This window comes from Camelus bactrianus, chromosome 3, assembly GCF_048773025.1.
Source record: "Camelus bactrianus isolate YW-2024 breed Bactrian camel chromosome 3, ASM4877302v1, whole genome shotgun sequence".
NCBI classification, from domain to species: domain Eukaryota; kingdom Metazoa; phylum Chordata; class Mammalia; order Artiodactyla; family Camelidae; genus Camelus; species Camelus bactrianus.
In genome coordinates this window covers 18,981,133-18,994,087 of record NC_133541.1, presented here as the reverse complement: position 1 = coordinate 18,994,087, position 12,955 = coordinate 18,981,133, and the positions used below count along the sequence as shown (strand labels likewise).

Here is a 12,955-nt window from a genome sequence, read left to right as displayed (position 1 = left end):
TTTCTTCAATTTTTATTTGTCTAGGTTACAGATCAGTGTTCCTATTCTAATTAAGACTAAATTTTATGTGATATTAAAAAGACAGCATGTTACAAATGAATTTATTTACAAAACAGAAACAGGCTCACAGACATAGAAAACAGATTTATGGTTACCAAAGGCAAAAGGTGGGGAGGGATAAATTAGGAGTGTGGGATTAAAAGATACACACTACTGTATACAAAATAGAAAAAACCACAAGAATTTTCTATACAGCACAGGGAATTATATTCAATTTTGTAATAACCTATAATGGAGAAGAAGTTTAAAAAGACGTATCTATACTTCAATAAAAAAGGAAGACATAATGATGATGTCTAAGTTATAATATATGTTTCATCAAAACTTAGAAGATCTACACATTATTTTTATAGTTCTTATTAGACAAAAAAAAAACCCAAAAACTTAAAAGCATAATCTCTTAATGCAAATAATCAAACTGTGATCCTAGTATAAAAAAATATTTATTAGTTAGGTAGTAGGTACAATTAGAGAAGAACTTACAATCCTTGTGTTTTACAAATCCATGCTCTGTCCTTCCTATGGCTAAGCCTCTCCCTTCAAGGTAAGAATTCCATGACAGGCAGGGGACATTCTCATCTGGAACCCACACATCCCTTTCCAGACCATCCTCAGAGTACCTGGGGACCCATTATTTCCTGTCCGAACATCCTTGAACTTGCTTCTAGGGCCTGGAGAATCTCTTCTCCAAGTCAGTCTCCAAAAGGCCAGATTCACCATTGTTGCATGCACCCCTAATCCTGAGGGCTGGCCAAGTGGGCATCTGTTAAAAAATGATATACCGTCAGCCCTCCATATCTGTGGGCTCCGCATCTGCAGATGCAGCCTCAGATGGTAAGTATAGTGCACAATCCAGGGCTGGATGAATCCACAGGTGCTGAACTCATGGATACTGGGGGCTGCCCGCCCAACGCCATTTTATGTAAGAGAATCAAGCATCCTCGGGTTGTGGTATTCCTCAGGGTCCTGGAACAAATGCCTGCAGATACCATGGGGCGACTGTAGATGGCATTTGCCTATGACACATGGGCTCCTGGACAAGCATTAGCACTGGCATGGGGTGTGCACTAGGCTGAGATGTCCACACGAATGTATGCAAAGCTCTCTGACGTTACGGTTTGATGCTGGAAGATTCGTGTTGTGGGCACAGGCAAGGAGGCGGGAGACAGGCTTGCCCTGCATTGTCTTGTGTCTTCACAGAACTTGTCATTTACAATTGTTAACAAGATCAGTTTGACAAGGTAGGAGGCTAGATAGAGCATATTATATTTATAGTTTAACTGATTTATATCTTTAAAATATATAGACAGTCATTATATAGACATATTCATTCTCTTGTTCTGAGCCCCACAAATACCTGTGGGGCAGTTGCTGTCTTATGTATGAATCGAAGAATGATTGATTGGGCTTCTGACATAGAGGCCATGTCTCACACAACTTTGCTTGTCTTACAGTTCTTAGGATCTCACATATTCCAGAAATACAGCCGAGGATAAGTTTATAGGAGAGATAAATGCATAATATGAGAGTAAAAGAATCTTCCACTCACAGAAAGAGATGAGAGAAGCGATGTTTACATCCAATATCAAGACTGATGACTTATATCTTTGTCAGGAGCTGTTTGCTTACGGAAATGCTTATTCACCAAGCAAAGCAAAGCAAAGAGCTGTGTTGGTTTATTTTATTACTTTTTTTCTATTTAGAATAAAAGTCACACTGGTAAAAAGCTAGGCCTATTGTTTAAAGTACATGGACGAGCAGGATCATCCTTACTGAGCTGTCATTTCAAGAACTAAGATAACTGACCCCATTATTCAATGATGGGTCTTGGGAGACCTTCTTTGAGTTCCTTCCGCATTGTGTACCTTTAGACGTTATCATGGACATGCTTTTTTATTTCCCCTAGCTTCATTCAGACCAAGATAAAGGAGATGGATCCCTCAAATATATTTTATCTGGAGATGGAGCTGGTACTCTTTTTATTATTGATGAAAAAACAGGTGACATTCATGCCACAAGAAGAATTGATAGGGAAGAAAAGGCCTTTTATACCCTACGTGCACAAGCTATTAACAGAAGAACTTTGAGGCCAGTAGAACCAGAGTCTGAATTTGTGATCAAAATCCACGATATCAATGACAATGAACCAACGTTCCCAGAGGAAATTTATACAGCAAGTGTTCCGGAAATGTCTGTCGTAGGTAAGTTCACTTACAACGTTTATGACTGTATTCAAAATGTATAAAAAATAATTATTAAGAAATGTTTAAAATATGATCAATTATTGAAATCATTTATTGAAATTTGATTACCTGCTCAGAGTATATATTTCATTTTGTGAATTACAAATGAGTCAGAAAAAAAGATTAATGCATTTTTCACTTCCTTTGGATTTGTACATTTTTACAATACAGTAAGTAGACACTTTCTTCAGAAATCCCAAAATATACCATTGAACTTCAGTAGAAACCTATGGAAATACAAATTATTGTCACATGGATTTGGAGCACAGCTGTGTAAAACTGTGACTCTAAATATATTATAAGTACACTTAGAATACCATAAATGTTATATAGAGTCATATATACAATCTAATCATAATCTGCCAAAGGAGTTTGTCTGAATTATATACACAATATGAACAATGAAATGAATTAGATTTTCTAATTACTTCATATTAAATATTTTAAAACATCCTTTCATTATAATCATTATATATAAAACTCTGCTGATATAAATCTCTTATTCAAATAAACCAGTTGAAATCAACAGCTAATCATAAACTGATACAGAATTACAGTTCGATTGCAGAAGCTGCAAAAAAGAAAGCATGAAGAAACTAGAAGTATAACATTTGAGAAAATAGAATTCCCTTTTCAATGTAAATAAATAGAAATTGTAATTGCAGGCAAAGAAAGTTAAGACTGCTTTCATTTTTTTCGTTAAATAGAGAACCATGGAAAATTAAACATTGAGAACAGTGATAACACTTTTAGAGATATGCATTTGGATTTAGTAGAATAGATTCATTTCTCAAAAGTGGGAGAAGTATAAACGGACGAAAAAATTCTGATACATTTCTCCCTTGTAGCAGTTATAATAGCAAATTTTCAACTGTGTTTCTCAAAAGCATTGTTCTGGGATTGTTATTTAATATTTACTTCACTAAATCCCAAAGACTTTTGGCAGTCACCTTAATATAAAGCCCTTTTATATATTTTGAACTTTATTAAATAGCTTTTAATAGTTCATGGGACATGGGATCATCTTGGATTGTTTCTAAATTTAGAATTTAATCTATTCATAAAATTGTATTCTAGAGCAGATGTTAATTATTTTTATAGTTAATTAGTGGAGAGGGGAAAGGAGAGCCTACTTACTCCTTTGTGATTAGATATGCCCTTTACACGAAACAAATCTATTATGTGAAAATGAGTTTAAACATCAAACCTGAGGGTTTGTAAAGTGACTGCACTGATGATAATCAGATACACTGTAGCATTATCTATAGCATGCATAAAAATACACCTATTGGCCAAATAAAATAAGTTGCTGAATTCAAAGTTTACCTATAATAACTCTACATATATGATTTTCATCTAAATTATACATAAATGTTTCTGTAAGAGGTCATTATTAAAGCCAAAAATCATTCAAGTCTTCCATGAAAACCAGTGCTTTTGCTCCTCCTTCTGGTACTGTGCAGAACTAAGCTGAATTTGGATACTTCAGGTACTTCTGTGGTGCAAGTCACAGCTACAGATGCCGATGACCCTTCCTATGGGAACAGCGCCAGAGTCATTTACAGCATACTTCAAGGGCAGCCATATTTCTCTGTGGAGCCTGAAACAGGTCAGGAATCATGAATCAGTGTTTATTAATAGTCTTTATGATCTTTATAAGTTAAAAAAAGTGGGACAATAATGACAAAACTCTAACATGAATACTCCAGAAGACTAATGATGCCCAGTGAAAGATTAAAGAACTCAAAGTTGGTTGATTGAGGGAGCTAATGGAAATATATCTGCTTTTATATTTTTACATCTGGATGTAGGTCCCTAGACCGTACATATGATATTTTTTAGGAAATAGAAAAACAGCACAAATTGTAAAATATTTACATCAAATCATTTTTACAATTTCTAGATTATAAAAAGTAATATCAAAAACATTTTGTCTTTCAGAAATCACTACTTTAGATATACAATTTGTGCTTAATCAATTAGTAGTGGAGATTTTTTAATGAGCATAATAAAGGTTTTACGTCTTCTTCAAGGTATCATCAGGACCGCTTTACCAAACATGAACCGAGAGAACAGGGAGCAGTACCAAGTAGTAATCCAGGCCAAAGACATGGGCGGCCAGATGGGAGGCTTGTCGGGGACCACCACGGTGAATATCACGCTGACAGACGTCAATGACAATCCACCGCGTTTCCCCCAGAGTAAGCTGCCTTTAATGGTCTTTCTGCAGGGCAAAAGCTTTAGAGTTAAAAAAGAAAAAAAAAGAAATGGAGAAAAAAGCAATTGCCATTCATTTAATTTAAAACAGATCAAAATGTGTTACAAGAATGGGGAAAAGGGATATAAAGACCGATGAATTCACTGTTGTTAAAAGAGAAAACTTTTCTATTTCAGACATAGTTCATTCAGCGACAGAGGGATCTATGACCACAGAACCTCTCCATATAGGTATATACGCTACACCTAGGATTGTCATCTAAGAATTCTTTCAGTTAGCAAAGGAAATAATTTTTTTTAACTAAGCTAAATTTCTACTTATTTCTGCTTAGAATTTAATGAGGATTCTAATTTAAGAGTAAAATTTTTCAGTAAAATATCTGATTTGTCATATTATAAAGGACTTGGCCAGAAAGAACTACATAGGGGGAACCTTACAGACTGTCAGACTACTATTTAATATCACTGTCGGTCTTGTATGTAATATCTGTGTTGGAATGGCAATCATACTAAAACATTTTGTATTCTTGGTTTATAGATTTATTGTGTGTTTTAGAATGAATCCTTCACATTCTCAGAATAGGTCATTAGGAATCATTAGTTTATGACATTACATTTATTTAGTCTCCTTTTTTAATATGAATTTAGTAGACATGCAGCTAGAGAGGATGGTATTAGGTCTCAATGAACTTACTGCCAAGACCCAGCCAATTTCCTGCTAATCTAAAAGAGCCTTTATTTCAAAATGGAATTTCATGTTGTTAGGAAATGTGGCATAAAACACAGTCTTTAGTATGATCTATGTCTTTAATTTTTAACATTTGCTGCATATTAACTTCTAAATTGATCTCCCAATTTTAGTTTGTTTTCTGCCTTAAATAACTTTGTGATAAAGTATTAAAAGGTAAAAAGCAATTTTTTTATGATATTTATGTCTTTCCGGTAAAGACTATTACACAGAAGGAATTATGGTCTAAGAATTCACTGTATTATTGTGACTCTTTAAAAGCATTCACTTCTTTTCTTATACTAGTTTAATCTAACTTTGATTATTAATAGGGTGTGATTTTAATTGAATTGTTTAAAATCATGTGTGTGGAAAGATTATAAAATTCAGAGAAAATACTCTTGAGCAGATTAATCATAAGTTTATGTATTTGTGATGATTTTTTGTCAGATATTTAAGGTATAGGCCCTTCAGGATTGTTATTTTGGTGCTCGGTCTAAAATCCAGAGAGAAGGGTGTTTGCTTATGCTGTATTCAAATAATCAGGTTTCAGCTTCATGTTGCCTTTAGCATTGTCTGGGAAAAGTAAATCAAGAATAAATCTGTATAGTTCTATTAAAACAGGGCTAAAGACATGCCTAGTGAAATAAAATTTAAATTTCACATTTTATATGTATTCCTGACCACCTCTTAGCATGAATCTGCAAATCCAGGAGAAGAAACAAAAACTAATTGCATAGTCACAATAAGCAAAAGTATTTGTGAAACAATGTATTTCATAAGTAATAAATGACCATTAAGAGGATTATTACAGTTTAAATTCTCAAGAGCATATATACACATGTGTCCAAAATACAGTCCTTGACAAGGGCTTCATTTCTAAAATATATGAACAGCTCATATAGCTTAGTAACAACAACAACAGCAACAACAACAAAAACAGCCCAATCCAAAAACAGGCAGAAGACCTAAACAAGCAATTCTCCAATGAAGACATACAAATGGCCAACAGGCACATGAAAAAATGCTCAATATCACTAATTATCAGAGAAATGCAAATCAAAACTACAATGAGATATCACCTCACACCAGTCAGAATGGTCATCATTAAAAATTTCACGAACGATAAATGCTAGAGAGGGTGTGAAGAAAGGGGAACTCTCCTACACTGTTGGTGGGAATGTAGTTTGGTGCAGCCATTATGGAGAATAGTATAGATATTCCTCAAAAAACTAAAAATAGACTTACCATATGATTCAGCAATCTCACTCCTGGACGTATATCTGGCGGAAACTCTAATTCAAAAAGTACATTCACCCCAACGTTCATAGCAGCTCTATATACAATAGCCAAGACATGGAAACAACCTAAATGTCCACTGACAGATGACTGGATAAAGAAGATGTGGTATATTTATACAATGGAATACTACTCAACCATAAAAATATAAAATAATGCCATTTGCAGTAGCATGCATGGACCTGGAGATCATCATTCTAAGTGAAGTAAGCCAGAAAGAGAGAGAAAAATACCACATGATATCACTAATATGTGGAACATAAAAAAAAAAAATTATGAATGAACTTATTTACAAGACAGAAACAAACTAACAGGCATAGGAAACAAATTTATGGTTACCAGAGGAGAAAGGGGATGGAAAGGGATAAATTGGGAGTTTGAGATTTGCAGATACTAACTAATATGTATAAAATAGGTATACAACAAGTTTCTTCTGTATAGCACAGGGAACTACATTCAATATCTTGTAGTAACCTATAATGAAAAAGAATATGAAACCAAAAAAATACAGTCCATTTAAAAATTATGCATTCAATAAGCAAATTAATAGACTCTAATTAAATGGGAAAATCTAGATTTAAATGATGATAATATCCGATGAAAATTCTTTCTATCATTTTTTTTCTATTATAACACCTTTATTAACTCATTCCCTATTTTCTTTTCTTTTGTTAAGACAGAATTTGTGGTTGAGATCTGGTAGGTACATTACACAAGCCTGACATAATAACAGTAATAATAATAATAAAATAATGATAATAATAATGGAAACAAATTTCTTAATGACATTTTTATCCCACCCTGTACCAAGTTATTTATTGGCCTACTTTATTTTACCACAACAACTCATCAAGGTCCGTAGTATGATTTCCATTCTACAAATGAGAAAACGAGAGTTATAGATGTTGAGGCCAAACTGCAAGTAATGGCAGAGGTGGTTTGAAATCCATGTCCAACTCCAGATGTGCAACACAATATGTTAAGAGAAATTTTAGAGCATCCTGTATCTTGTCTCGTTATTTTTTAATTATAGATGGAAACATAATTTATGGATTTTAATTTTCTCAATTATCTTTTCTGCTGTGAATATTTGCAATCATTTCTTACTGTTGGGAACACTCAGTCCTAGCAATTAAGATGTTACTTGATAGTCTAAGTCATCTAACATGCAGAAAACTAGTTTTTAATTTCTCATCATTTCATAAATAGCCAAGGTTTGAAGAGAGTTCCACAGCTGATGAAGACTTTCATGTGTAACACATTATTGAAACTCACAACCAACCTCTATAGACTCTTTGTTATTATTATTATGCCCAATATAGAGAAGAAGTAAAGGAAGTTCAGAGTGGAAATAGTAGAAAGAACAAACCAGTGCTGCCTAGTAGAAACAAAATGTAAACCAAAAATATGTGCTACAGGTGTAATTTTAAATTTTCTATCAGCCATATTAAAAAATTAAAATAAGCAGGAGACATTTATTTTAATCACATAGTTTAACCCAATATTATCCTTTAAACATATTGTCAGTATAAAATTTATTTAGATGTTTTACATTCTTCTTTCCCGTAATTCTTTGAAACATCCTCTTTCATCAAGTATTTTCCAGTTATTTCAAGGCTCAAGTCGGACTAATGACATTTCCAGTCAATAACTGCATGAGAATTAGAGGCTTGGCTAGTGGCCACCATATGGGACAGCTCAGGAGCAGACTGTGGAGGCATCCTCATGAGCCCCAATGCTGTCTTCTTCACTCAGTAGCTTTTTCACCTTGGTCAATTAAACTGACCTCTTAACGGAAAGCTACCATTTCAGTGCCACTCCGTACGACTGGATGGCAGTCCATACTCCAGGGAGTGATGTAAGACTAAATAGTTTGAGGTACATGAAGCACTTAACTCAGTGGCTGGCACTAGTGTATTTATGTGCTCAATAATATTGATCTGTGCAAGTACTGCTCTGTTATTATTGTTATTCAGTGTTCCAAAAGTAGGGTCAAAACTTAAAACTTTCATGCAGATTGATCCAAATTCAACATTTCCCACTATGGTCCATCTCTGGAAGATAAAAATCTCAGTCATTTGGAAGGGACACAGACAGATGAAAACCCACATATCCTCCTTCATTGTTTAGCTTATTTTATTGTGTGGATCCATAACAGCCATTCTCGATCAGGGACAGTTCTGTTCCCCAGAGGACATTTAGCGATGTCTTAAGACATGTCCGTTTGTCTCAACTGGTGGGTACTACTGGCATCTAGTGGGTATAAGCTCAGAACACTTCTAAACATCCCTGTGATTCACATGACAAAGAATTACCTGACCTGAAATGTCATCCATGGCCAGGCTGAGAAACTTTGATATTATGTGATGATCTGTTCAAGTGAAATCAGAAATTCATTTATCTAAAATATCTGAGAACAGCATTGTGCCAAACACTATTTTTAAATCAAGATATATGAATATTGCAAAAAAAATTACACGTTTTTTGTCCCCATGATCTTTCATTAAAGCAGGGGAGGCAAAATATACGTAAGAAAAAAATACTATACAGATAAGGTATTGGCTCAGTTCTAGATAAAAAGAGGAACATGAGTGTTCCAAGGGGGAGGATAAGGGAAGGTCTTGCTGAACAGGTGATATTTCATCCAAACACTGCAAGATGGAATAGACCCAGCCATACAGAGAGATGGGAAAGTCCTTCAAGCATAGGTAACAGCATGAGGGAAACCCTGAGTTGGAAGTTTGGAAGTTGAACGGTGTTGAATGGAAGTTGAATGTCAAGAAAAGAAGACCAGCATGGTTGAATCATACCAAACGACGAGGAGGTTGGAGGGAGATTAGATCAGAGAGCCCAACGCTCACAGGAACATTGACGATGGTGAATTATTATTGCAATGAGCAAACTCATAACTGTGTGCCTGATCTAAGTGATCATTATGGTCTTGTGTTTTTTGAGGTATATAAACACATGAACATTAATAGAACATGTGTACCTTAGTGTGATTCTAAAAGAGAGACAATGGATTAGAAGGTTTTTGCACCTGAAAACTGAGTTCCAAAAATATTTTAGGTTCTTTTGCTTCAGATACTAAATTGCATTTTCACTACCAAAACTGTTGAAATTATTTCAGAATCCTGGGTTCTTTCAAGTGATTTAATTTAATTTTTAAAACAATTAGTGTAGAAAAAAAATCTGTTGCTCACCTTCCAGTGATAGGCACTGTGTTTGCATTTAAGCACATGAAGATTAAGAAGTCTTGACTCCTGAATACAAGTGGCTTACTGTCTAGCAGGAGAGAGAATATTTCAGTATGAAATGATGAGTGTGATAGGACCGATGTACGGAATGTAGCAGGTGTGCAGAAGAAGGAGAACTTTTCCAAATATGGGGGAGGGGGGTTGAGTGCATCCTTTACAGTGGAAGATATTTTGGAGGATGTATCCCTTGATCTAAATCCTTTCTTAAACTGCTACAAGCCATAAGATTAGGAAAAGAAGGAGAATTCATGAAGTTGAAAGTTAGCCAAATTACCCCTTTATGAAAGGGAAAATTCTGTGAAGATAAAAAAGCAAACAGTAAAGGATGTGCTTCAAAGAGGTGGTGAGGATAATCATTAGTGATGAAATAATAGATGACTGTAATGTTTGCTTTTCTGTATTTTCTATTTTCTGTCTATTTTTGTAACTTGATAATGCTTAGAAAACCAGAATAACAAAGAACAGAAAGGACAAAAATGACAATTGCTTTGAAGAAGTCAGATGAAATGAGTGTTGAATAGCAGCTATTGGAATTTACATAATGGGGGGTAATAGTGGATGATCTTTCTCGATTGGTTTTAGTAGAAATCATTTCCGAGAAGCTTAAGGGTAGTAAACAGAGGAATTAAAAAAAGGCAGGAAGAGGATAAGAGAAATAATGCCTGCACTTTAAGAAGCTGAAGTGAACAAGGAAATAAAATAGAAAAGGAATATGTTGTAATAGTTGGAAACAAATCCTGGATTAAGGGTGTTCAGCAGATAATTTTTGAGAGCCTCCTTTACCCCAGGCTCTAAGTAGGAACTGGGGCTACAGTGGCCAACCAAGGACCTGAGCTGCTCGTTGACGGTGTAGAAATGTAAGTGATGGTCCCCTGCACAGATGATGTCTGACTGTGGAGCATATACATGAAGGACACAGGATAAAGGACTAGAAGATGGCAGGGTGGGGTTTTAGGAAGGATGATAGGGGAGCTCCTCTGAGGAGGCCTGAATAATTTCAAAAGTTGAAAATGCATAAAAGGAGGCAACTTCTCTAGATCTCAGTTCCTGCATTTAGTGTTAGAATTAAGAAATAAGTGGCATATATAAAATACAGTAACTGTGACATACAAAAGTTCTCCATATATATGGACTTTCCTCGCCTTCCTTCTTCCTTCTCAAGCATTATGTCCAATGTTTCTAATCTTACTGTTTTTCTTGCTCTGATGCTATGCTGCCATTCATTCATGGCCAACCCAAGATTAAATAAAAGTGCCTTAAGCCTGGAAAGACCTATAACCTCAGCGACCACTACAAAATGAATGTACTTCCCTTGTATGAACAAATGAACACTGCCACAAGTGAGGCCTCCAGATCAAATGTTCCTGCTCTGCGAGCACTCAAGCGCTCTGTGGTCCTTGAATGTTACTGTGTTTCATTGTGCTGACATAGACAAGCATTATACTCCCCCACCTAAAATCTAACCCCCGGGTATTCATGCCTGAAAATTTCAGTTTCTTTTACCCCATGTACTTCCTTCTTTCCCTAAAATCAGAAGAACAAAATAGGCTCATGGAAAAGATCTGTGAAAAAATTAAACTGCTGGAACCTGATTATTGTCCGGCTTGGCATAAACACCCAGGACAATGGGATTTGTGCCCACGTGGCCTTTGTTTTAAAAGCATCTCTGGGAAAATAGTATGAGACTGATTTTCATCTAAGACCAGAGTCAGCGATTTAGGGATAGCTGATCAGCAGATACTCCCGGCATCTTTGCCTTAATGCAACAGAGAATGTTGTAGAATAAGACTCTCAAATCCATTCCAAAAAAAGAAAGAAAGACAAAAGGAAAATTAGACATCAGACAGGAAGGGATGGGCAGCAGCAAGGAAGGTCCAGGCCTTGAGAAAAAGCCATTATGCAGATGGTCAGGGTTCCAGCCAACCAGCTGGTGCCTTCGACTTGGCTCTGGTATTTGGATGGGACAGTATTTCACTAGGACTCAAGAAGAAGGAAGGAAAATAAGCATCTGAGATCAGGCAAAAATTCCAGCCCACAAAAGAGCCAATTCTAGAACATAGTTTAAGAAGACCACAGCTCCTTACTCATATGTAGCTGCTTTTCCATACGTTGCGTTACAAGGAAGAAAAGAGAGAATAGGTTATTTCTCACTTTACTTAGCGGTGGGCATGGGCTGCAGAGAAACCCAGGGCTCGCAGAACCGTGCCCCTGGTCTGCTCAGCACCGAGTCACAGACGTGTCTGCACGAGCTCAGACGGACCACTGGGAGTCAGGAGCCAGTGGTAAGCACATTTATGTAATAGCTGAGCTGAGAGTTTATGAAGAGGTAAAAGTTACAAACTGCACACAAAATATAATATGCTCGAGTAATGGTCTTATTTGTGCTTATTTGTCTTTGACCTCTTAGGTTTCAGAGTATTAGGCAAATAGGTAATCAATGCCAAATTTATGAGAATTTGATATATTTATTATGCAAGCTTATAGATCTATCCCAAGTGCACGCAAAACAGTGAATTTATTGCCACCTCGTATATTTGTGTCTTGAATTATTGAGAATAGTAATAAAAATCAGTAATTTACCATTTGATCATTAGTTCTGAAAATTAACACAATTTCTCACTTATAGGAAAGGTTTTTTTTTTTTTAAGATAAGTTATAGGTGATGGGACATGTGGGTGTACGGGTAAACTTAATGAGACTCTAATTTCCTGACTATTTTGAAGCCAACAGTTTGTATTTACCATCAGATTTTATTCAAAGATTATATACACATACAGCCAGTTCAGATGCAATAGTATGCAATTCCAGAACCACTCAGAGCCTAGAAGAGATTTCATATCGATATTTGTCCGTTTTAATTGTGTGACCTTTATTGGCTACTGACTTTAGCTCATTTAATTACATAAATATGGATTGTCTGGTTTACCTACATTTAAATAAAATAAAACAGCAGTATAAAAATAATACTAACAGGCACAGTGTTGCAGCATGTACTAAACACTATAAAACGTAATACAAATTAACTCATTTAACTTTCATATCTGTATAATTATAAACATAATAAATTTATTTACCCGTTTCATTAGTCAAAAGAAAATGGAAATATGAAACTTAAGTCACTTGCCCACGGTTCTACAGCTGGAAAAGAAGTA

At 35.4% G+C, this 12,955-nt stretch overlaps 1 protein-coding gene across 1 annotated transcript in view; it reads left to right on the top strand.

The window, feature by feature from the left end:
• The window catches only part of LOC105069465 (cadherin-10), a 159,947-nt gene that overhangs the window by 110,451 nt on the left and 36,541 nt on the right, over nt 1–12,955 (top strand). The window contains exons 3-5 of the mRNA XM_074356588.1: nt 1,967–2,261; nt 3,793–3,912; nt 4,337–4,504. Coding sequence (XP_074212689.1) covers nt 1,967–2,261; nt 3,793–3,912; nt 4,337–4,504 — 583 coding nt within the window. The remainder of the gene's footprint in view (nt 1–1,966; nt 2,262–3,792; nt 3,913–4,336; nt 4,505–12,955) is intronic.